The 26,641-nt window shown below is 44.1% G+C and overlaps 2 protein-coding genes across 2 annotated transcripts in view; both read right to left on the bottom strand.

Moving 5' to 3' along the window:
• LOC120042934 (UTP--glucose-1-phosphate uridylyltransferase-like) overlaps positions 1-12,404 on the bottom strand; it is a gene marked incomplete at its 3' end in the record, with an annotated part of 67,160 nt that extends 54,756 nt beyond the window's left edge. Inside the window, exons 1-3 of the mRNA XM_038987697.1 lie at positions 11,618-12,404; positions 3,042-3,169; positions 91-198 (exon numbers count right to left, since the gene is read on the bottom strand). Coding sequence (XP_038843625.1) covers positions 91-198; positions 3,042-3,169; positions 11,618-11,636 — 255 coding nt within the window. The remainder of the gene's footprint in view (positions 1-90; positions 199-3,041; positions 3,170-11,617) is intronic.
• Positions 12,405-14,124: 1,720 nt separating this feature from the next.
• On the bottom strand, positions 14,125-24,105 carry LOC120042935 (malate dehydrogenase, cytoplasmic-like). Its single transcript, XM_038987698.1, has 10 exons — positions 24,024-24,105; positions 22,730-22,831; positions 22,120-22,216; positions 20,400-20,575; positions 17,217-17,339; positions 16,919-17,017; positions 16,724-16,801; positions 16,380-16,493; positions 15,294-15,383; positions 14,125-15,002 (listed from the first exon to the last, which is right to left on the bottom strand). Exons 1-10 carry the CDS (start codon positions 24,024-24,026, stop codon positions 14,880-14,882), a joined length of 1,005 nt encoding a protein of 334 aa, XP_038843626.1. The 5' UTR covers positions 24,027-24,105; the 3' UTR covers positions 14,125-14,879.
• Positions 24,106-26,641: the final 2,536 nt, after the last annotated feature.

Below are 26,641 nucleotides of genomic sequence, written 5' to 3' on the forward strand. Positions count from 1 at the left end.
AATGTACAGTACACACACACACAATGTACAGTACACACACACAATGTACAGTACACACACACACACACAGGGTTTTTATTTGAGCCTTACGGAGTCTTCTGGAGGTCTGTGTATCTTGGGCCAGTCCACCGATGGCCCCTTCACCTGCAGAAACCTGTGGAACAGCTTCTTGAATCCATCAAAGTCCTTCATGGAGACCTGGAATACACAAGGAGTATACGTTACAACAACAACATGACTTTATTTACTACATGAGCCCCTGAAATGTGTCTTCAGCATATCCCATTTTCCCCAGTAGGCATACAAACAGACAGAGAGAGGCTGGGTTACTGGTTGTACCATACATATAGACAGAGAGAGGCTGGGTTACTGGTTGTACCATACATATAGACAGAGAGAGGCTGGGTTACTGGTTGTACCATACATATAGACAGAGAGAGGCTGGGTTACTGGTTGTACCATACATACATATAGACAGAGAGAGGCTGGGTTACTGGTTGTACCATACATATAGACAGAGAGAGGCTGGGTTACTGGTTGTACCATACATACTGTATACAGAGAGAGGCTGGGTTACTGGTTGTACCATACATACTGTAGACAGAGAGAGGCTGGGTTACTGGTTGTACCATACATACTGTAGACAGAGAGAGGCTGGGTTACTGGTTGTACCATACATACTGTAGACAGAGAGAGGCTGGGTTACTGGTTGTACCATACATACTGTAGACAGAGAGAGGCTGGGTTACTGGTTGTACCATACATATAGACAGAGAGGGGCTGGGTTACTGGTTGTACCATACATATAGACAGAGAGGGGCTGGGTTACTGGTTGTACCATACATATAGACAGAGAGGGGCTGGGTTACTGGTTGTACCATACATATTGTAGACAGAGAGAGGCTGGGTTACTGGTTGTACCATACATACTGTAGACAGAGAAAGGCTGGGTTACTGGTTGTACCATACATACTGTAGACAGAGAGAGGCTGGGTTACTGGTTGTACCATACATACTGTATACAGAGAGAGGCTGGGTTACTGGTTGTACCATACATACTGTATACAGAGAGAGGCTGGGTTACTGGTTGTACCATACATACTGTAGACAGAGAGAGGCTGGGTTACTGGTTGTACCATACATACTGTAGACAGAGAGAGGCTGGGTTACTGGTTGTACCATACATACTGTAGACAGAGAGAGGCTGGGTTACTGGTTGTACCATACATACTGTAGACAGAGAGAGGCTGGGTTACTGGTTGTACCATACATACTGTAGACAGAGAGAGGCTGGGTTACTGGTTGTACCATACATACTGTAGACAGAGAGAGGCTGGGTTACTGGTTGTACCATACATACTGTAGACAGAGAGAGGCTGGGTTACTGGTTGTACCATACATACTGTAGACAGAGAGAGGCTGGGTTACTGGTTGTACCATACATACTGTAGACAGAGAGAGGCTGGGTTACTGGTTGTACCATACATACTGTAGACAGAGAGAGGCTGGGTTACTGGTTGTACCATACATACTGTAGACAGAGAGAGGCTGGGTTACTGGTTGTACCATACATACTGTAGACAGAGAGAGGCTGGGTTACTGGTTGTACCATACATACTGTAGACAGAGAAAGGCTGGGTTACTGGTTGTACCATACATACTGTAGACAGAGAGAGGCTGGGTTACTGGTTGTACCATACATACTGTATACAGAGAGAGGCTGGGTTACTGGTTGTACCATACATACTGTATACAGAGAGAGGCTGGGTTACTGGTTGTACCATACATACTGTATACAGAGAGAGGCTGGGTTACTGGTTGTACCATACATACTGTAGACAGAGAGAGGCTGGGTTACTGGTTGTACCATACATACTGTAGACAGAGAGAGGCTGGGTTACTGGTTGTACCATACATACTGTATACAGAGAGAGGCTGGGTTACTGGTTGTACCATACATACTGTAGACAGAGAGAGGCTGGGTTACTGGTTGTACCATACATACTGTAGACAGAGAGAGGCTGGGTTACTGGTTGTACCATACATACTGTAGACAGAGAGGGTGGGTTACTGGTTGTACCATACATACTGTATACAGAGAGAGGCTGGGTTACTGGTTGTACCATACATACTGTATACAGAGAGAGGCTGGGTTACTGGTTGTACCATACATACTGTAGACAGAGAGAGGCTGGGTTACTGGTTGTACCATACATACTGTAGACAGAGAGAGGCTGGGTTACTGGTTGTACCATACATACTGTAGACAGAGAGAGGCTGGGTTACTGGTTGTACCATACAGTGTTCTACAACATCTCATTTATTTTACAGTCCTCTATTAACCTGGTATTTACTCAAGAGATTGAATGTAAAATGGTGGTATTTACCTAGTAACTTCTGTTTTGTTTCTTTAGAATTCAGTGAAACCACTAAGCATCACTGGGCACCAGTTACCAATAGCCTTGAATAATTAATGCTGCCAGATAACTCCTTGGTAAATACTAGGTACATTAATGTCTAATTAAACTGGACTATAAAATAAACACATTCCGTCTGAACATCTTAATACCACAGCATCAGACCTGGGTGCAATTAAAATGATAAATCCTTTTAAACACTGTATCTGTGTTTGATTGAGCTTGCCTGTTGCAATGGAACCAATCAAAAAAGTCTCAAAAAACAAAACTCTGCCCACCTGTCACTCCAGGCAGGCTAAAGCAAACACTCAAGATGTTTGAAAGATTTAAAACGAGTTCTGCATAGTATGGATGAAAAAGCATGCAAATATCATCTCAGAGGCGTAGGCTGAATGTTTTCATAGTTCATGTAATATGGTTGATTTATTGATGAGTAGATTTATAAACACATCATCAAACAGCATTTCTGTTCAAAGCCAACCAATATCAACATGGTTTTCATGTGTTTTAACACCTCATTGATGTGAAATGCTTATGTGTGTGTGTGTGTGTGTGTGTGTGTGTGTGTGTGTGTGTGTGTGTGTGTGTGTGTGTGTGTGTGTGTGTGTGTGTGTGTGTGTGTACCTCCTTGTCGACCCCCGTGGCAGTGTCCAGTAGTTTCTCCAGCTCCGCGTGCATGGAGGTCTCCAGCTGCTGCCTCATCACCTCCTGAAACTGGGCCATCCCTCCGTTAGGCACACCCTTACTGAGACCTGAAACACAACGTCAACACAGTTAGATACACCAGGAAATACAGGGAGACACCTTAGACACTCAGACCTGGACCAGAACACCACAGGTCAACACCTTCTACTCTTTAAAATCACATGCCATATTTTAAATAAAGTGTTATTAGCAGCACCATTAAGCAGATTTGGTTGATTTTGTGGTCTCAAACCAGTGAGCTTGCCACCATTCGTCATCAAGAATATGAGCTATATGGAGTTATTTACAATGAAAGAGGTGGCCATTTTGTTCCCTTGTCATATAATTGCAACAACAAAAAAATACATGTAAAACATAATTACAATCTGGTTAAATGTGGGTTCCGAGGCAAAGGGTGCGTATCCTGCAGGCCTCATGGTTTAGAACCTGCTCTACTGGGATACTCTACAACATTAATCAAGCCTGCTACTAGAATGTGCTTTGACTTGACTCCTGTCAGGTTATGGAATGTTGTGCATTCCAAGAAGCTACCATATGTTTGATCTGCATGTTGTCATCCACTTTAATTCCCAACAATGTATGCTATACATGTCACTGAACAGCTGGCATGGACTAGTACCTGTTGTGAGTTCTGGGTCGTGTTCATTTGGCAACAAACTGAGAAAAAAGCTGTGAAACAGGGAGGGACTACCTGGACTTGTCCAATGAGAAAATGAGTGCACAGAGAAATCTGGCACATGAAACCCTCTCATTTTCCAGGGTGGGGAGCCTTCCTTAGAGAGAAGTAATCATAGAAGGTGTGCCGCTGCCGCAGCACGTGTGTGTGTGTGTGTGTGTGTGTGTGTGTGTGTGTGTGTGTGTGTGTGTGTGTGTGTGTGTGTGTGTGTGTGTGTGTGTGTGTGTGTATGTGTGTGTGTGTGTGTGTATGAGAAATCTAACTTAACCACAAGCCATGGACAAACAGAGCGCTGTGCCTCGGCCAACAGTGAGATAGATGAAAGAGAAACTCAATCCCATTGCTTCCAAGCTAAATCCCATTGCTGTCAAGCTAAATCCCATTGCTCCCAAGCTAAATCCCATTGCTCCCAAGCTAAATCCCATTGCTCCCAAACTAAATCCCATTGCTCCCAAACTAAATCCCATTGCCCCAAACTAAATCCCATTGCTCCCAAACTAAATCCCATTGCTCCCAAACTAAATCCCATTAACCCTTGTGTTTACATTTATTCACTTAAAGAGTGTTTCCCAAAGGCTGGGACAGGAAGTGTAGAGAGACTAGAGACACAATCCTGGGACAGGAGGTGTAGAGAGACTAGAGACACAATCCTGGGACAGGAAGTGTAGAGAGACTAGAGACACAATCCTGGGACAGGAAGTGTAGAGAGACTAGAGACACAATCCTGGGACAGGAAGTGTAGAGAGACTAGAGACACAATCCTGGGACAGGAAGTGTAGAGAGACTAGAGACACAATCCTGGGCAAGGAAGTGTAGAGAGACTAGAGACACAATCCTGGGACAGGAGGTGTAGAGAGACTAGAGACACAATCCTGGGACAGGTGTAGAGAGACTAGAGACACAATCCTGGGTTGCTTTTGTCCAGTCCTCCAGCCTTGTAGGTGATATCCTAGCTATTGTAAAACGTCTTGGACCAAGGCTAGTGATATCCGTATGTAGGCTATTGTAGCTGTGCCTCTAGCCCTGGAGTGGAATTTGGAATAAATAATTTACCCCACCAATTTCTATTCATTCTGATGGGTTGTGGCTAAAACATGGGGTTGTAGATGATGTTGTGATGATGGTCTCCCTATAACATGGGGTTGTAGATGATGATGGTCTCCCTATAACATGGGGTTGTAGATGATGATGGTCTCCCTATAACATGGGGTTGTAGATGATGATGGTCTCCCTATAACATGGGGTTGTAGATTATGATGGTCTCCCTATAACATGGGGTTGTAGATGATGTTGTGATGATGGTCTCCCTATAACATGGGGTTGTAGATGATGATGGTCTCCCTATAACATGGGGTTGTAGATGATGATGGTCTCCCTATAACATGGGGTTGTGATGATGATGATGGTCTCCCTATAACATGGGGTTGTAGGTGATGATGGTCTCCCTATAACATGGGGTTGTAGATGATGATGGTCTCCCTATAACATGGGGTTGTGATGATGATGATGGTCTCCCTATAACATGGGGTTGTAGATGATGATGGTCTCCCTATAACATGGGGTTGTAGATGATGATGGTCTCCCTATAACATGGGGTTGTAGATGATGTTGTGATGATGGTCTCCCTATAACATGGGGTTGTAGATGATGATGGTCTCCCTATAACATGGGGTTGTAGATGATGATGGTCTCTCTATAACATGGGGTTGTGATGATGGTCTCCCTATAACATGGGGTTGTAGGTGATGATGGTCTCCCTATAACATGGGGTTGTAGATGATGATGGTCTCCCTATAACATGGGGTTGTGATGATGTTGTGATGATGGTCTCCCTATAACATGGGGTTGTAGATGATGATGGTCTCCCTATAACATGGGGTTGTAGATGATGATGGTCTCCCTATAACATGGGGTTGTAGATGATGATGATGATGGTCTCCCTATAACATGGGGTTGTGATGATGATGGTCTCCCTATAACATGGGGTTGTAGGTGATGATGGTCTCTCTATAACATGAGGTTGTGATGATGATGGTCTCCCTATAACATGAGGTTGTGATGATGATGATGGTCTCCCTATAACATGGGGTTGTGATGATGATGGTCTCCCTATAACATGAGGTTGTGATGATGATGATGGTCTCTCTATAACATGGGGTTGTGATGATGATGGTCTCCCTATAACATGAGGTTGTGATGATGATGATGGTCTCCCTATAACATGGGGTTGTGATGATGATGGTCTCCCTATAACATGAGGTTGTGATGATGATGATGGTCTCCCTATAACATGAGGTTGTGATGATGATGATGGTCTCCCTATAACATGAGGTTGTGATGATGATGGTCTCCCTATAACATGGGGTTGTGATGATGATGGTCTCCCTATAACATGGGGTTGTAGATGATGATGATGGTCTCCCTATAACATGGGGTTGTAGATGATGATGGTCTCCCTATAACATGGGGTTGTGATGATGATGGTCTCCCTATAACATGGGGTTGTGATGATGATGGTCTCCCTATAACATGGGGTTGTAGATGATGATGGTCTCCCTATAACATGGGGTTGTGATGATGATGGTCTCCCTATAACATGGGGTTGTGATGATGATGGTCTCCCTATAACATGGGGTTGTGATGATGATGGTCTCCCTATAACATGGGGTTGTAGATGATGTTGTGATGATGGTCTCCCTATAACATGGGGTTGTAGGTGATGATGGTCTCCCTATAACATGGGGTTGTGATGATGGTCTCCCTATAACATGGGGTTGTAGATGATGATGGTCTCCCTATAACATGGGGTTGTAGATGATGTTGTGATGATGGTCTCCCTATAACATGGGGTTGTAGATGATGATGGTCTTCCTATAACATGGGGTTGTAGATGATGTTGTGATGATGGTCTCCCTATAACATGGGGTTGTAGATGATGTTGTGATGATGGTCTCCCTATAACATGGGGTTGTAGATGATGATGATGGTCTCCCTATAACATGGGGTTGTAGATGATGATGGTCTCCCTATAACATGGGGTTGTAGGTGATGATGGTCTTCCTATAACATGGGGTTGTAGATGATGTTGTGATGATGGTCTCCCTATAACATGGGGTTGTAGGTGATGATGGTCTCTCTATAACATGGGGTTGTAGATGATGATGGTCTCCCTATAACATGGGGTTGTAGATGATGATGGTATCCCTATAACATGGGGTTGTAGATGATGATGGTCTCCCTATAACATGGGGTTGTGCTGATGTTGTGATGATGGGTCTCCCTATAACATGGGGTTGTAGGTGATGATGATGGTCTCCCTATAACATGGGGTTGTAGGTGATGATGGTCTCCCTATAACATGGGGTTGTAGATGATGATGGTCTCCCTATAACATGGGGTTGTAGATGATGATGGTCTCCCTATAACATGGGGTTGTGATGATGATGGTCTCCCTATAACATGGGGTTGTAGATGATGATGGTCTCCCTATAACATGGGGTTGTAGATGATGATGGTCTCCCTATAACATGGGATTGTGATGATGATGGTCTCCCTATAACATGGGGTTGTAGATGATGATGGTCTCCCTATAACATGGGGTTGTAGGTGATGATGATGGTCTCCCTATAACATGGGGTTGTAGGTGATGATGGTATCCCTATAACATGGGGTTGTGATGATGTTGTGATGATGGTCTCCCTATAACATGGGGTTGTAGATGATGATGGTCTCCCTATAACATGGGGTTGTAGATGATGATGGTCTCCCTATAACATGGGGTTGTAGATGATGATGGTCTCCCTATAACATGGGGTTGTAGGTGATGATGGTCTCCCTATAACATGGTGTTGTGATGATGATGGTCTCCCTATAACATGGGGTTGTAGATGATGATGGTCTCCCTATAACATGGGGTTGTGATGATGATGGTTTCCCTATAACATGGGGTTATAGGTGATGATGGTCTCCCTATAATGATGTTGTGATGATGGTCTCCCTATAACATGGGGTTGTGATGATGATGGTCTCCCTATAACATGGGGTTGTAGATGATGATGGTCTCCCTATAACATGGGGTTGTGATGATGATGGTCTCCCTATAACATGGGGTTGTAGGTGATGATGGTCTCCCTATAACATGGGGTTGTGATGATGATGGTCTCCCTATAACATGGGGTTGTGATGATGGGTCTCTCTATAACATGGGGTTGTAGATGATGATGGTCTCCCTATAACATGGGGTTGTGATGATGATGTGATGATGATGGTCTCCCTATAACATGGGGTTGTAGATGATGATGGTCTCCCTATAACATGGGGTTGTAGATGATGATGGTCTCCCTATAACATGGGGTTGTAGGTGATGATGATGGTCTCCCTATAACATGGGGTTGTGATGATGTTGTGATGATGGGTCTCCCTATAACATGGGGTTGTGATGATGGTCTCCCTATAACATGAGGTTGTAGGTGATGATGATGGTCTCCCTATAACATGGGGTTGTGATGATGATGGTCTCCCTATAACATGGGGTTGTGATGATGATGGTCTCCCTATAACATGGGGTTGTGATGATGATGGTCTCCCTATAACATGGGGTTATAGGTGATGATGGTCTCCCTATAACATGGGGTTGTGATGATGATGGTCTCCCTATAACATGGGGTTATAGGTGATGATGGTCTCCCTATAACATGATGTTGTGATGATGGTCTCCCTATAACATGAGGTTGTGATGATGATGATGGTCTCTCTATAACATGGGGTTGTGATGATGGTCTCCCTATAACATGAGGTTGTGATGATGGTCTCTCTATAACATGGGGTTGTAGATGATGGTCTCCCTATAACATGGGGTTGTAGATGATGGTCTCCCTATAACATGGGGTTGTAGGTGATGATGGGTCTCCCTATAACATGGGGTTATAGGCCTGGTGCGTGGTACCGGCACTGGTGGTACCGGGCTGAGGTCACGCACCTCAGGGCGAGTGCGGGGAGAAGGAACAGTGCGTACAGGGCTCTGGAGACGCACAGGAGGCTTGGTGCGTGGTGCCGGAACTGGAGGTACTGGGCTGGAGACACGCACCACAGGGAAAGTGCGTGGAGGAGGAACAGGGCTCTGGAGACGCACTGGAAGCCTGGTGCGTGGTGTCGGCACTGATGGTACTGGGCTGGGGCGGGAAGGTGGCGCCGGATATACCGGACCGTGCAGGCGTACTGGCTCCCTTGAGCACCGAGCCTGCCCAACCTTACCTGGTTGAATGCTCCCCGTAGCCCGACCAATGCGGGGAGGTGGAATAACCCGCACTGGGCTGTGTTGGCGAACCGGGTGCACTTACATGGTGCCATGTAAGCCGGCCCGAGGAGACGCACTGGAGACCAGACGCGTTGAGCCGGCTTCATGGCACCTGGCTCAATCCTCAATCTAGCCCGGCCGATACGTGGAGCTGGGATGTACCGCACCGGGCTATGCACACGTACAGGAGACACCGTGCGCTCTTCCGCATAACACGGTGTCTGCCCGTACTCTCGCTCTCCACAGTAAGCCCGGGAAGTTGGCGCAGGTCTCCTACCTGACTTCGCCACACCCCCCTTTAGCCCCTCCCCCCCCCCCAAGAAATTTTTGGGGTTTCTTCTCGGCCTTCCAGCCACGCTTCCGTGCTGCCTCCTCATACCACCGCTCCTCGGCTTTAGCTGCCTCCAGCTCTTCACGAGAGCGGCGATATTCTCCAACCTTAGCCCAGGGTCCTTTACCGTTCATAATTTCCTCCCATGTCCAGGAGTCCTGTGTACTGGGCCGCTGCTGCTGCTGCTGCCCGTACCCACGCTGCTTGGTCCGAGTTTGGTGGATGGTTCTGGACTGACAGTTTAGCTCTTCCTCCTCCTCAGACGAGGAGAGGTGAGAAGGATCGGAGGACCAATGTGCAGAGTGGTAAGTTTCCATGATTTAATATACACGAAAACAAGACACTATACAAAATAACAAACCAACTAACCGTCACAGTCCCGTGTGGCACAAACACTGACACAGGAAACAACCACCCACAAAACCCCAACACAAAACAAGCCACCTATATATGATTCTCAATCAGGGACAACGATTGACAGCTGCCTCTGATTGAGAACCATATTAGGCTGAACATAGAAACAGACAAACTAGACACACAACATAGAATGCCCACCCAGCTCACGTGCTGACCAACACTAAAACAAGCAAAACACACAAGAACTATGGTCAGGACGTGACACCCGTTCACTTTCACTTGTTTCAGTCAATCACTTTAAGTTGGCATCCAAGCTTAGGTATTAAGGCCTAACCTACAAGTTAATACCTCTATATTAAGTATCTAGCTCCCTGTGTGTTTTCTGGTACATAGCTCCAGCCACTGGTACACATGTCTAGTAGCTTCCCACCTCCCTATAACATATCTATGAGATTAGTAACAGCCTAGTCTAGTGCAACAATCATACAACAGCTCTATTCCACTACCAGGAAATAGACTTTGACCGGTGAGTTCCATTTTGAATAGGCTACATGTCAAAGCTGTGGTTTTGGGACATCTGACACTGTCATTTCTAATAAGCTATCACGAGGCAGTGGTTCCTATATGGTGTGAGTGACTGACAGGGAAATGTTTTAAATTGAACCTTTATTTAAATAGGCAAGTCAGTTAAGAACAAATTCTTATTTACAATGACGGCCTACACCGGCCAAACCCGGACGACCAAGAACCAAAATGAGTGAGTATATGGCAGGCTGGGGCTACCAAACTGCTGCTCTGATTGGACAACAACGGCAATGAGTAGCCCAACTAGAGGCTGAGGCTACCAAACTGCTGCTCTGATTGGACAACAACGGCAATGAGTAGCCCAACTAGAGACTGGGGCTACCAAACTGCTGCCGTGATTGAACAACGGCAATGAGTAGCCCAACTAGAGGCTGGGGCTACCAAACTGCTGCCCTGATTGAACAATGGCAATGAGTAGCCCAACTAGAGGCTGGGGCTACCAAACTGCTGCCGTGATTGAACAACGGCAATGAGTAGCCCAACTAGAGGCTGGGGCTACCAAACTGCTGCCCTGATTGAACAACGGCAATGAGTAGCCCAACTAGAGGCTGAGGCTACCAAACTGCTGCTCTGATTGGACAACAACGGCAATGAGTAGCCCAACTAGAGGCTGAGGCTACCAAACTGCTGCCGTGATTGAACAACGGCAATGAGTAGCCCAACTAGAGGCTGAGGCTACCAAACTGCTGCTCTGATTGGACAACAACGGCAATGAGTAGCCCAACTAGAGGCTGAGGCTACCAAACTGCTGCCGTGATTGAACAACGGCAATGAGTAGCCCAACTACTGTATTCTCAAATAACATAGGCTACTATTGTTATTTTACTTTAATTATGTCAGAGGAGAAAGAACAGCTACCTCTGGTATGGAGGATTTAGTGGGGTACCCATTCTTGACCTGTCAGCGTGCAAGTTTGGAATTGGACATTACAGTAAGAAGTGGGAGCTAATTTGTTAGGCACAGCCTGAGGTCCAATGGTACTAAGGTACCTTTCAAGTGATGAATAGCAATATTCAACCAAGTAGCCTAAGACAATTCATTGTTATTGAATTAATGTGGGTAAAAACATATACAACAATGTGTACATTGTATTCCCAGAGGAGAGTACTTCAATGTATAACACTAGTTGGTACTTTAGACAGCGTCTCCAGACAATGTACAAGTAGAAGCTGTTAAACTTATTTTCGATACATTCATTGTGGTATTCATACTTCATCATTGTAGTAGGCTGCATCCACACAATCACTTACCTTCAAAATAACGTGCCATATTACAAAATGTTATAAAGGCTCAATAATCACAAATCACCTATGGAGGTCAAATGTTCTGTACAAATCCAATATCGGTATTTCCACTAGGTAGCCTATCAAGTCATCAAGGATATACAACTATAACTATATTGAAACGAAATCGGTCAAATAGTCCAATAAAATCTCAGACATATTCCGGGAAAAAAACGGTTTTTTGTTGTTGTTGTAAAACCTCCAAACGGTCATTCAGTCATTCATCTATATGGCCACCCCCGTGCAGAATGGACTGCTGAAGACATAACTTGCTAGAGCACTCCTCTCTCACAAATGAAATCCTTTTCGCAATTCCTCCACCGCCCGCACTTTCCAAAGCGTGACAACCCGACCTTTATTCCATCAATCGTTTATCTCACTTGACTTCAGCCTAATGAAACGCACCCCCCTGGCCGACTGTAGCCCAACTATTGGTATTTATGTAGGCTATATTTCACAAATACAATTAGCCTATGCCTTGTACGGGTTTCGGGTCTGCCCCTTTCCCAGGCAAATAAACCACGTCACATTTCCTCCCGGACTGGCTCTGGACCTTTTGGTGCTTTCAAGACAACTTGGAGCTAAAAAATAATAAATAAAAAAAAGGCAAAATCATGACGTCAGTGATCTTCAAATCGGCAAGTCGCACCTCTACAAAGATGCCTTAGTTTCCGACTTGGAATTCCAAGTTGGATGACGGGTCAAAACGATTTTTTCCCCAGTAGGAGCTAGTTTTCCTGAACGCACTGAAGGCGGAGATTTCACAAGTTCCCAGTGGGTTTGAACGCGGCATTTGCTTCTACTAATATACTCCCTCTCTAGCTTTAGCCTCGCCCCCATGATATCTTATATATATATTAAGTTAGCCTAGCGTAGACAATCAGATAGATACAGTAAATCAGTAACATATTAAAGCCAGCATAGACCAGGCCCACACGAATAACCGATCTATAGGCCTAGCCTTAAAATAAATGTAGCCTAATGGTATATCGAATCGACTTGTTAGTTACATTCCCGAATGCAGAACGGTGGATGCGGAAATGATGGGGACAGGTTGTTACATTTTGTTCCACTGTATAGCTTAGCCAACACATCAAACACGAATTATACATGATTGAAAAAATAACATTGCAACATTACTAAACAAAATGACCAGATCAACTGGCTACTGTTTATATTCGTTTTCCAATACATTCAGAATATGCTATGACAATGTAGATAGCCTACCCAATAATAGGCCTACAAAGATCGAACCACTCGTAGTGCTATTGGGCTACTCTTGTAACTTCTCTTTTACTACGACAGTTATGATTATTGGCACCCAGCAAGGTATTGGACAATTTAATTGAGCTAATAAATGCATTTCCTTACTGTTTGGCTTGTAGGATGTTGGCGACAGGAAAATCGTGCGATGGGCTTGTCCAAGTATGGACACAATCGCGGAGACCGGTGAAATTAGCGCAACTAATGTCCCTTTGGGAGTTTATTTACATTAAAATGACATGCAACACATTGTATTGAATATTGGGCAGGTATTTTAGTAATTAGTTCACACAAAAACACTATATTAGATTAATTTTATCAAAACGATATATAGAAATGCCATTCTAAAACAAGGACCAATGAAAAGCTTGTATCCGAATGCTGTGGCCAATGAAAATGCAGTTTTTCACGACGTTCCTGAACCCCAAACACCAGAGTCACGACATTGATGCCACGTGAATGAACACCTTCATACATTACTAATGGGTTAATAGCTAGACCAGGGGTGGGCAACTCCAGTCCTCGAGGCCAGATTAGTGTCACACTCCCCCCCCCCCCCAGCTAAAACACCTGACTCCAATAATCAACTAAATGATCATCTTCAGTTTAAAACGCAAATAAAGTTCAGTCAGCTGTGTTTTCTAGAGATGGGATGGGGGGGGAAAGTGACACCACTCCGGCGTTGCCCATCCCGGAGCTAAACCTACAGGTATTTGGGTTAGAAACCAGACTATTAACATGGAACATAAGTAAAAATATCAGTTACAGAATGCTTACTAACATGGTCAAGCAAAGGTGATTTTAAATAATGTTCTGATTGAACTGCAGTACATAAGTCCTTACAACTAAAATGGAAGGACCACTTTTTTTTTTAATTCTTTTTTTTACTACAGGTGACAAAGCAATGCAAGTCAGGGAAAATCTGATGTAGGACATTCTGGGTGTAAACTATTGTAACGACCATCGACTGTGCCGGAAAAGCATGTTCACGCGGCAGAGTCGATTTCCGCGCTTATAAACCCAGGGTCGTTACACTATAATTTAACATTTATGAATCACAGCACGTCCCTCCGGCTAATCTTAATATTTGTTTTTCTAAATGCAGTGTTGAAAGGAGAGCTGGCAAGCTAGCACGTCATACTGTGGCGAGCTACACTATTCATAGGACTAATAAAATGTCGATTTGTGCAGAAATTGTGAAATTTACTCAATCAGTTGATAAATGTTTTATTGTTTCGTCAGGAGTGTGAGAGTCCAGGGAGATATTATCCAGAGGTTTAAAACAATTAACCATCTGATACATTTTACTGTCCTGGGTTTTACAGATTAGAATGTGCTGCCCCCTAGTGGCAGGACTATGCCATAACCACCTGCTACTGTTATAAATAGTAGTGTTACATCTGGTGATCACATTCAGATAGTCAAATATTAAAATGGGAAAATGCCAAATAGTAAAAAAAAAAAGGAAGTTAAATCATTTAACCAAGAGTTGTTTCACAAAAATATTAAGTTAAATCTAGAAACACAATAAGGACTATACATTGTTTGCTGATTTTATTGTTCTGACTGAGCAACAATTAACCGTTGAACAATGATCGTCATAGTAACTACAAGTGCATCAACTACCCATAACAATTCTCCATTCCATGGTAAGCATGGTAACCATCCAAACAGGGATAACCTGTTCAGAAGTGTGTAACATTAATGTTTTGGACACAGAGCTGCAGCAGTGAGTATCATGCCATGTTCATGTGCCATCAGAATGACCAGAAACTCAGGTCTAAAAAAAAAAATGCTGTAAAACATATAAAGTTAAACCGTTCATATGGAACTTCCAAGTTGGATATTCCAGAGTTTCCTAAGTTCCGAGTAGCACATGAATGCGGCATCACAGACGTGAGTCTGGAGGTGTGGGTTCTGCGTCCAAGTGCTGTTGCCGGGTTGGTTGCCGTGGCTGGGAGCGTAGTCAAGCGCTGAGGAAGGTGACGGCGGTGTCCCTCTCCTCCACCAGCTCAGCTGCAGTGGCGTCCATCTTGCCTCGGGAGAAGTCGTTGATGGCCAACCCGTCCACAATCTTCCACTGCTTGTCCTGAGGATAACAAAGACAGGAGAACAATGTATATTGAATAATAGGCCAAAGTGATTAACTTCCCACTGCAATAGGTAGCTGGTCGTAGACTAGAGCACCTGTTTATAGTCAATAATAGCAGAGCTCTCTGGTTAAGTGGTGATGACAGCTGACCATGCAGCACAATTATGATCTTTTGCCCAATCAGATAAGATCTTTCGCCAATAATTGGGCAAAAGATCAGAATTGTGCTGCCTGTGTAAACACAGCCTTAGTATGGAGGAGTGTAGAGAGCAGAGGGATCTGTCTCACCTTGATGTGAACAGGGAATGAGTAGATGAGGTCTTCAGCGACACCATAGGAGTTACTGCTGGAGTAGACACCCATGGAGACAAACTCTCCCTGCAAATACAAGACAGAGGTTAGGGCTGCATTCAGGAAACATTATCACAAAGACAGGCTGCATTCAGGAACCATTAACACAAAGACAGGCTGCACCACGCTGTGTTCAGGAACCATTAACACAAAGACAGGCTGCACCACGCTGTGTTCAGGAACCATTAACACAAAGACAGGCTGCACCACGCTGTGTTCAGGAACCATTAACACAAAGACAGGCTGCACCACGCTGTGTTCAGGAACCATTAACACAAAGACAGGCTGCACCACACTGTGTTCAGGAACCATTAACACAAAGACAGGCTGCACCACGCTGTGTTCAGGAACCATTAACACAAAGACAGGCTGCACCACACTGTGTTCAGGAACCATTAACACAAAGACAGGCTGCACCACACTGTGTTCAGGAACCATTAACACAAAGACAGGCTGCACCACACTGTGTTCAGGAACCATTAACACAAAGACAGGCTGCACCACACTGTGTTCAGGAACCATTAACACAAAGACAGGCTGCACCACACTGTGTTCAGGAACCATTAACACAAAGACAGGCTGCACCACACTGTGTTCAGGAACCATTAACACAAAGACAGGCTGCACCACACTGTGTTCAGGAACCATTAACACAAAGACAGGCTGCACCACACTGTGTTCAGGAACCATTAACACAAAGACAGGCTGCACCATGATTCTCCACCCTCTTCCCAAAGTGTGCAACTAAACACATCTCATAAATGTAACAATGGCCTCTAGCCAAATATTATACCAATTCATTACTTTTTAATCCATGACTGTCTGGAATTGTGGGAGTGCACACTCTGGGAGAAGGGTGGAGAATTGGGACGCATCCATACTTTAAAATAGTAGAGTGCACTATAGATTAGGAGTTAATAAAACATAGCCTTAATGGTTACGATGTAGATTTGGGTAGGGTAAACTAATCCTAACTCTATCTTAAAGCCACAGAATTGTCCCATAGGACCCCTCTTAGCTGACCTCAGGAGTGCCTGACCAGATGTCCCTCATGTGGTCACAGATAGCCTTGGCTGCAGACATGGCACTGGACAGCTTCCTGGCCGCGATAACCGCAGCCCCCCTCTGCTGCACTGTCTGAGAGGGGAAGAGGAGAGGGAGGAAGAGAGATGCCTTAGAAAATGTCTCATCATCCTTACTCCAGTAGTCTTCTTCAGCTGTCTCAATTCATCTTTCCAGGATTCCTCTCCCCTTATCAAAACACATGGAGAAGGTCAGAGGTTACTATCCCTTGGACCACCTCTAATGGGGGGGTTAAAGTTAAATCACATAGCCAGATAATGTGTTTTACAGTAGAGTAAACTCACAGAAATGAAGGACCCTTTGAGCCAGTCATCGTCCTTAACAGCGGCGAAGCAGGCCAGGTCGCTGCCCGCCATGTTGACCTTGGAGTAGCAAAACAATTATAATCACATGTTAAATATTACCATATAATATTCACTACTGCCTTGCAGTGGTATAATAATACTTCATTACATAACATTGTGATAATGATCTATTACCTTGCAGTGGTGGACGTCTGGGTACTGGGTGGACGAGTGGTTGCCCCAGATGATCACGTTCTTCACTTGGGTGGCTGGCACGCCGCAGCGCATCGCAACCTGGGGGAGGGAGGCAAGAGAGCTGTGTAAGGATGATATTACCATCAAGATAATCCACACCCACTTTATCTGTCCCCAAATGAAACTTAAAACACCCACTACAGTTCAAGTACAGACAGACTCAGTCATCATGAGGGATTGAAGTGACAATATTAATTCAGGGGGTTCAAGGGAACAAAACCACTTCACACACAGGTACCTGAGAGCGGGCCCGGTTGTGGTCCAGACGGGTAAGGCAGGAGAAGTTCCCTTTGGGGATGGACGGGGCAGACTTGGCTGCAATCAGACAGTTGGTGTTGGCTGGGTTACCTACCACCAGGACCTGACCGAGACAATGGAGGCAATGTTAGAAAACACTCAGGACAGTCGCACACCACACAGAGAGCAAGACGGAGAACCCCATGGTGTTGAGGAGAACCTCCCCTTTCCACAGTGGGGTCACATTAGTTTAAACCCAAACGGTTCCGACACTACAAACAGAAGCAGGTCCAGACGAGTCCCGTCAGGCTTGTAGAACAAAACAGACCACCGTCATGTTCCTGCCCGTCTCATCGGAGAGTTTCCAACCAGTTTGGACGCTACAGACGTTTGTGAGAAGAGTGATTCAGAGTGTCTCACGGTCTGACGAACATGACTGTAGAAGTAGAAGAGTGATTCAGAGTGTCTCATGGTCTGACGAACATGACTGTAGATGTAGAAGTGATTTTCAGAGTGTCTCATGGTCTGACGAACATGACTGTAGATGTAGAAGAGTGATTTTCAGAGTCTCATGGTCTGACGAACATGACAGTAGATGTAGAAGTGATTTTCAGAGTGTCTCATGGTCTGACGAACATGACAGTAGATGTAGAAGTGATTTTCAGAGTGTCTCATGGTCTGACGAACATGACTGTAGATGTAGAAGTGATTTTCAGAGTGTCTCATGGTCTGACGAACATGACTGTAGATGTAGGAGAGTGATTTTCAGAGTGTCTCACGGTCTGACGAACATGACAGTAGATGTAGGAGAGTGATTTTCAGAGTGTCTCACGGTCTGACGAACATGACTGTAGATGTAGAAGAGTGATTTTCAGAGTGTCTCATGGTCTGACGAACATGACAGTAGATGTAGAAGTGATTTTCAGAGTGTCTCATGGTCTGACGAACATGACTGTAGATGTAGAAGAGTGATTTTCAGAGTGTCTCATGGTCTGACGAACATGACAGTAGATGTAGAAGTGATTTTCAGAGTGTCTCACGGTCTGACGAACATGACTGTAGATGTAGAAGTGATTTTCAGAGTGTCTCATGGTCTGACGAACATGACTGTAGATGTAGAAGTGATTTTCAGAGTGTCTCATGGTCTGACGAACATGACTGTAGATGTAGAAGAGTGATTTTCAGAGTCTCATGGTCTGACGAACATGACAGTAGATGTAGAAGTGATTTTCAGAGTGTCTCATGGTCTGACGAACATGACAGTAGATGTAGAAGTGATTTTCAGAGTGTCTCATGGTCTGACGAACATGACTGTAGATGTAGAAGTGATTTTCAGAGTGTCTCATGGTCTGACGAACATGACTGTAGATGTAGGAGAGTGATTTTCAGAGTGTCTCACGGTCTGACGAACATGACAGTAGATGTAGGAGAGTGATTTTCAGAGTGTCTCACGGTCTGACGAACATGACTGTAGATGTAGAAGAGTGATTTTCAGAGTGTCTCATGGTCTGACGAACATGACTGTAGATGTAGAAGAGTGATTTTCAGAGTGTCTCATGGTCTGACGAACATGACAGTAGATGTAGAAGTGATTTTCAGAGTGTCTCATGGTCTGACGAACATGACAGTAGATGTAGAAGTGATTTTCAGAGTGTCTCATGGTCTGACGAACATGACTGTAGATGTAGAAGAGTGATTTTCAGAGTGTCTCATGGTCTGACGAACATGACTGTAGATGTAGAAGTGATTTTCAGAGTGTCTCATGGTCTGACGAACATGACTGTAGGAGAGTGATTTTCAGAGTGTCTCATGGTCTGACGAACATGACTGTAGGAGAGTGATTTTCAGAGTGTCTCACGGTCTGACGAACATGACTGTAGATGTAGAAGAGTGCCATAGGCGGATTGAGATGCACCGCACATATTTTAACAGCAGAGTGATGAGACGTTGAAGGCAACGTGAGACTAAGAGGGCATATATACGTTGTACATATTGTTATGAATGTAACAAAATGTACACAGTCATAGTTTGCACTTTTAGTCCAACTTAAATGTCTGATCCATTATCAATGCAATATAGCCATGTATTGCAGTGTCTATGATTGCCATGTAGTAAAAAATATTTATTTAAAAGTTACTTGAAACTGGAGCCACCTGTGAGTAGAGGGAAAATTCCAAAGCCTCGCTGCCTGACGTGCAAGGTTGGAGACGCCATGCTAGACAGTCAGACAGCGTGCAAGGTTGAAGACGCCCTGCTAGACAGACAGGCAGCGTGCAAGGTTGAAGATGCCCTGCTAGACAGACAGGCAGCCTGCAAGGTTGAAGATGCCCTGCTAGACAGACAGGCAGCCTGCAAGGTTGAAGACGCCCTGCTAGACAGACAGAATGCAAGGTTGGAGACGTTCTATCATGGCAGCTTCAGCCTTGCACGCTGCCTGAAAACATGGTAAGTTTTTGTAACAAGGTCACTTGGGGAAGAAATGACAAGGGTGCAGGACAAGTGCCAGCACACACAAGCAGTCACAGTCTGACAGACACTGATCTAGCAACAGGTGTTGGACTGAGGCCAACAGGCCTCCTCACAACACCCCCACAGTTCCACTGGCACTAGTCAGGACACTCCAGTCCTTGGAGTTCCTATTCTCTACTGTTAAAATGACTCATTATAATTCTATAGTTTCCACCATTTTCCTCACACCAGTCCATTTATTTTGTAAATCCATGAAGGTGAATGTCCAAGTGCACTTGGGGAGCAGTAGAGAATCAGAATGTCTCCCTTGACTCCTGGGATGGAACCCAGCCAGGGTCGATACAACGTTAAGTTTACAGACCAGATAGGTGGGATAGTGTTGCAGACATGCAGACAGCTAGATTTTTAAATCAAAACACACGCTCACAAAAAAAACCGCAAACAATGCGTGCACACACACCAACGGCATTCCAGGCCAGTCTTTCCATAGGAATTAAGAGCCCAACACGTGGTGAACTGAATTTCAACAGCTCTGATGTGCAGCATCACGAGTCCTCTCCATGTCTAAGGACACATGGCTTACACTATACCACAAACACAGGGTACCTGCTAGTACTGACAGACAGCGAAGTCTGCATAGACATTTAGGGACACATTGACAGTCACCAGACACTGACGACAAACCCTGTCTGTTGGGCTCTGTCTATCATCTCACCTTGACAGTTTTCTTGGCGTACTTCTCCAGCGCGGCCCCCTGGCTCTTGAAGATGGCCACGTTAGCCTTGAGCAGATCCTTCCTCTCCATACCCTCTCTCCTGGGCATGGAGCCCACCAGGATGGCAGCGTCCAGGTCCTTAAAGGCAACCTCCTCCTTGTCCGTGGGGATGACCTCTGAAAACAGATGGAATAAACAGGGGCTTGTTCAGTCGGTATCAAATAGTCCCTCCCTTTTCACACTTGTTTCTGACTATCTGGACGTGTCCTATAAGACACTTGTAGGTTTCTTTCCTTGTCTGTGGGAATGACCTCTAGACGAAGCAAATATACAACAGGGTGCAGGACTGACAAACAGAAGGAAAAAGTAGTCTTTATTATCCAGTTTTAATTGTTAAAGGTCTTACTACAGTTGTCTAATTAATCTCTACAGGCTCGGTGGGTCCCCCACAGGACGGTTGAGCTAACATTGGCTAATGTGATTAGCCTGAGGTTGTAAGTAACACGAACATTTCCCAGGACAGACATATCTGATAGTCAGAAAGCTTAAATTCTTGTTAATCTAACTGCACTGTCCAGTTTACAGTAGCTATTACAGTGAAAGACCATGCTGTTGTTTGAGGAGAGTGCACAGTTATGAACTTGAAAATGTATTAATAAACCAATTAGGCACATTTGGGCAGTCTTGATACTAAATTTTGAACAGATCATTGGATCAGTCCAAAACTTCACACATACACTGCTGCCATCTAGTTGCCAAAATCTAAATTGCACCTGGGCTGGAATAATACATTACGGCCTTTCTCTTTCAAAGACGGTACAAAAACAGAATGGTTTTTCTTTGTATCATCTTTTACCATTCTAATGTGTTATATTCTCCTACATTACTTTCACATTTCCACAAACTTCAAAGTGTTTCCTTTCAAATGGCATCAAGAACATGCATATCCTTGCTTCAGGGCCTGAGCTACAGGCAGTTAGATTTGGGTATGTCATTTTAGGAGAAAAAAGGGGAAGATAATTATGATCCAGGACAGCAGGAAGCTGTTTTTAAGGAGTGCTTTATTAGGATAAATAGTTCAAGCGCAATGTTTTGGACATGATCGCTCTTGACAATGAAAGTGGCCTCTATGGAGAAACAAAGGCTTGCATTTGTTTTCCCATCACGTTCTCCTGTACATTGTCTCAGTGTTGTTTTCCCCCGTCTCAATTCCCATCTTGTCCCAACACCTTACATTCAGATCAGCTCAGTCACACCATTTTTGCTTTTAAGGTTAGTTTCAGCAAACCCTGTATTGATCCCTTTGTTCTGCTACTGTTGTCTGTGGGACAGACTGTTGCCAGTTAACTGCTTTAAAGGGATACTGCGAGATTGTCAATTCTGAAAATCCCACCGATCTGGCAAACACCTTAAAAATATTTGAAAGAATTTAAATAGTGCTTGAACCCAGATCTGGTTGGGACACAGGGTCACCACACTATAGACACCCCCCACCCCACATTGGAAATGGTCTTTGCAACACACCATACACAGAGAGAACATTGTCTTTGCAGCACTGAGCGTTAATACTGGGGCCTCACAGCCGAGACGAGAACAAAGCAAGGACACCACCACTGACAACAGAAAAATACCAGTCACAATGGAGATGGAGATACTACTGGTGCCTCAACTAAAGCAAAGCCATGTCAATCCAGTGAGTGTTGTCTGCCCCATGGTTTACCTCTGAGGAGTGGGAGGGCACAGTCCTGCAGCTCCATGACCACTCCATCCAGGACTGGCAACATGGGGGTGATGTCCAGCAAGATCAGGGTGATTGGCTGAGAGGAGAGACCATGAAATGACATGAGTAGATAAATGAGTAGGATCTATTGATCTTTCCATTGACTTACAGGCTGGTAGATTGCTAACTGAACAGATGTGTATGGTTCATATGATTACTACATTGACAACACTGCTTGTTATGACTGCTTGAAGGGACAGTGTTAGGCCTATGCTACCTACCGGTAGGCTGTATCCTAGTGGTTCTATTTCAGGCAATTCTAGAACACTAAAGCCTTGAGTGAAGCTTCTGCAGGTTGTGTGACTGAAGGGGTAGTGTGTGATGCTGCATGTTGCCCATCAGTCATTATGTTTTATTTAACTGACACAGGAGGTATCCAACATGGCACCCTATTCCCTATATTATGCACTCATTTTGACCAGGGCAAATAGGTTAAGTAGTGGACTATATAGGGAATAGGGTGTAATTTCAGACACTAGACAACCCCTAACAGGATCAGCTGGGATGTTACGTAATGCAAGTCAAGCCAAAGCTTCTTCCTTCTCTCTACCTGATCTTTGCCGAACACATCTCCCTTGGCGATGCCAAACAACAAGGAGTAGGCAATCTGCCCAGCAGCGCCGGTCACCAGAACACGAACAGGTTCAGCAGACTGCAACATATAGAAACACAGATCACAGTCCTATTCATTAGGGCACATTACACTAGTTATTTAGACATTTATCCAGAGTGAATTAGCCTAAACACTGTAGTAAAATGTTTCACAATGGAACACAAATTTGTATTTATTTTGACAAGTTCAGGTAATAAGTCCAGGTTTCAGTTCCTTCCATTTGTTGCCAAATGAACAACCAAACACTGACAAATGTTTTGTCACTGCAATTTCAGAGGCACATTTTAAAATATTGGAGGTAAACTTGCCCCAAGCCATGCGTTACTTGGGAGGGTTTGAGGAAATTATCCAGCTAGGCAAAACATTTCGGGAAGTTTTACAGTAATATCAATGTTATGTACTATCAGTCAAACAGTCAAGTAGAAATGAGGTGTACATGAAATGAGGTGAGTGGGATACGTTTGAGGAATCGGCTAAGAGTTCACTCGTAAAGTGACATTCAGTGACACTACTAGAGAGAACTGTACTAGAATGGTAGCTCGTCTCCAACAATGGTATTCCATATGGGATCCGTGACCGGACAATGTCGGAGTGGGGATTTATTAACTCACGAGGTAAGCCACGGTGAATTTAAAAATAGAACACACCCCTCGAGCCATCTGAGACGAGATATTTATAGCTACTGTAGAAAACTTTCACCATTCATTCAACCTTTTCCCTTTCACACAAACGTAGAGTCCAAAAACAAGCAATTTTGCTGGGGAGAAAGTCGCATGCAATAATTAGACAACTTACATAGATAACGTTAGGCCAAATTAACACATTCTGCCAATTTGACCTTTTCAAAGAAATGTAGACACGTGTATACTACACAGCTGTCGAAACAACATTATACTAGAACCTGCCAAATTGACTGGCACATTGCCAACAAGGAATTAGATTGTATTCCTTCCAACTTGTCTTTAAACATCATAACAAGAATCACAAGCAAAATGGTTTTACATTTTTTTTTTAAATTGATACAAAAGTTGGTTACCGGTAGCTAACTAGATACTGTATAAATTAGGTCAACTACTTACAGAAGCAAGCGTTGGTTGCTGGCAACAAGCGAACGAAATGTCACCTCGCTGTCAGCGTACTACTAACGTTATAGCAGGTGTGTGCATTCATCATTTTAGTAACGCTAAAGTTCCGTAAACAAAGTTAATACAACGTTTTGTTTGTTACTTACCATCTTTGTATGGTAACTTGGACTATTCTCCCACTGTTCTTGCAACAAGAGGTCACCCCTATTTCTTGAAATCAGAGTGGTCACGAGGTGGCCAGTAAATCATTTATAGGCATGCGCCGCAAAGCTGGTGGCTCTCGGGAAATGTAGTCGGAGATCCTTCAGCCAAAAACAGTAGTACCAAATATTTGTATAACTAACTCTCATTGTTCTATCTGTGATAGTACCAAAGACAGTACAGTACGCTGGGTTAGTTATACACATCTTTGACAGTACAGTATGCTACAGCTGTGTACGTTGACCTTTTTAAAGTCAATGAGGTTGACAGGGGAATAAATAACTACTTTACCCATGATTCAGTACTAACATTTAAATTCCCCTTTTATTTACTAATTACAAAAAGTACCAAACTGTCTCTTGCATTTGTATTTGATTGATTTATTCCGTTAAAATAAGGATACTTTAACTTCTGTTGTAAAGCTATCATTTTTATGTATATTTTAATGGAGCTCCGCTGCTAGCCACAGGTGTCGGAGCAAGTGATGCAAAATTAGCGACTTTGTTGCTAGATTTAGAGAGTTTTCATTCCCCTCTAGCGACTTTTATTGGTAAACGAGTATAGCCACAAATGTAGCTACTTTTTAAGGCTGCCCCAACGACTTTTTAATGATTTAGCGACTTCCCTGTTTGTGTGTGTGCCCGCTCGGCTGAGTTCAGCTGTGCGCCTCCGCCGGCTGCTGCGTGTGTCACTTGCGCCCTTTCTCCCACCTCTATGTCCTCTTCAGCCTCTCCGTCCTCTCCCCTCTGTAGCAGCGAGTAAAGTTAATTGATTAAATCGGTTCCTTTGTTGTTAAATGACACCACATCTCTCCAAGGGATAAACAATAAAAGCAAAACTAAATATATATATTTTTAAATGATATACTTTAATCTGTTTTTTTTCTGTGCTTTTAATTAGTTCAATTTTGTTCTCCTTCAAACATTCCATTTAGCAGTAGTGGTGAATGGATAAAGTAACTGAGGAAGCCAAGCCAGGAGAAAAACCCATATTACATGTGTTGTGATAATTAAGATAATTGTGTTGTGATAATTAAGATAATTGTGTTGTGATAATTAAGATAATTGTGTTGTGATAATTGTGTTGTTTGCTCTATAACCTGTTAGTTCATATCCCATGCCACCATGATACATATGCCTAAGGCCGAGACAATGAGAAGACACAGTGGCAGAATACATTCAACAACACCTTTGTTTCATCACAAAACCATAGAGCGACATCTGTATGGTGAAGTACACAAACAAACAGTTACATGACCTACTACAGCACAGTCAAGCAAGTTAATGTTTACGACAGTTTTGGACTACTCAACAGCTATGGATTTGGAACCACGGAGAGTTACTGCAACAGGAGCAGCCGCCACTATACCAGCACCATTTCAACTTCAATATTTCAACATCCTCCTCTCTTTCATGACTCTGTCATACAGTACAGGCTTTTAGTTTGTGTTGTCTACCTGGCTAAAATGTTTGCTCGCTAGCTTAACTTCCTTTCATGGGAAATTATGCGCCAGGCCAGCTAGTTAACATTAGCCTACTCAGGGGCACAATGTATGCATTTATGGTTAGATCAGAATCTCTGTTATAATCATTGGCCAGTACAGAGAATTAAGTAAAGCCACAAGCAAATCCTTATCTCCTTCCATGGCTAATTTAGGAAAGGGATGATTTTAGCTAGCTGGCTAGCCAACCGGAGGACAACGACTCAATGAGATGCAACAATTCAAGTTTTTTCTGTAAATGAGTTTAGCTTGTGATTGGTGTGAAGCCAAATCTAAACGGGCTTCCCTTGACACTTTTGTTTGGTGCGCCAGGTCCATTCACAGTTAAGCTCACTCAGTTTACCTCAACGCTGCTTGGCTTTATAAATATATATTTTTTTTAAGGCTACTCTTTTTGACGAGACAGATAGATGGCCTACACATACAGAGACAGAGGGGCGCTGTTTCACTCGCTCGGATGCTTTTCCTGGAGGGATACATTCAGCGTCTTGAAAATTGAAGGAAAATGATCAAACACAGACAGATGAAAGATAGATTTTTTTTTAAATTATTATTATTTCTTGGTCAATTTCTTGGGGAAGTCTGACTTCCCTTGGCATCCATGAATACACACTACTGGTATTTAGTTTTACTTTTGAGAATGTATCATTGCATGAGAGACAGGGGCAGCATAAGCCTAAAACAAACCTTTAAAATAACTACTACGTCATGACGTTATCTAGCGACTAATGGAGCAACCAACAGCTATGGGGAGGGAGGGAAGAGGAGGAGGGATGGAAGAGGAGGAAGGAGGGAAGAGGAGGAGGGAGAGAAGAGGAGGAGGGAGGGAGGAGGAGGAGGGATGGAAGAGGAGGAGGGAGAGAAGAGGAGGAGGGAGGGAAGAGGAGGAGGGATGGAAGAGGAGGAGGGATGGAAGAGGAGGAGGGAGAGAAGCGGAGGAGGGAGAGAAGAGGAGGAGGGAGGGAAGAGGAGGAGGGAGAGAAGAGGAGGAGGGAGGAAAGAGGAGGAGGAGGGATGGAAGAGGAGGAGGGAGGGAAGAGGAGGAGGGAGAGAAGAGGAGGA

The sequence above is a fragment of the Salvelinus namaycush genome, unplaced genomic scaffold (genome assembly GCF_016432855.1).
Source record: "Salvelinus namaycush isolate Seneca unplaced genomic scaffold, SaNama_1.0 Scaffold816, whole genome shotgun sequence".
NCBI lineage: Eukaryota > Metazoa > Chordata > Actinopteri > Salmoniformes > Salmonidae > Salvelinus > Salvelinus namaycush.

What these genes read in the sequence shown, in the direction of transcription:
- LOC120042935 (XM_038987698.1), bottom strand. An exon ending in CAGACGTCCACCACTGCAAG is followed by an intron (nt 16,802 to 16,918) that starts GTAATAGATCAT and finishes TGCTACTCCAAG; the next exon opens with GTCAACATGGCGGGCAGCGA. An exon ending in CATTCCCTGTTCACATCAAG is followed by an intron (nt 15,003 to 15,293) that starts GTGAGACAGATC and finishes TGTTATCCTCAG; the next exon opens with GACAAGCAGTGGAAGATTGT.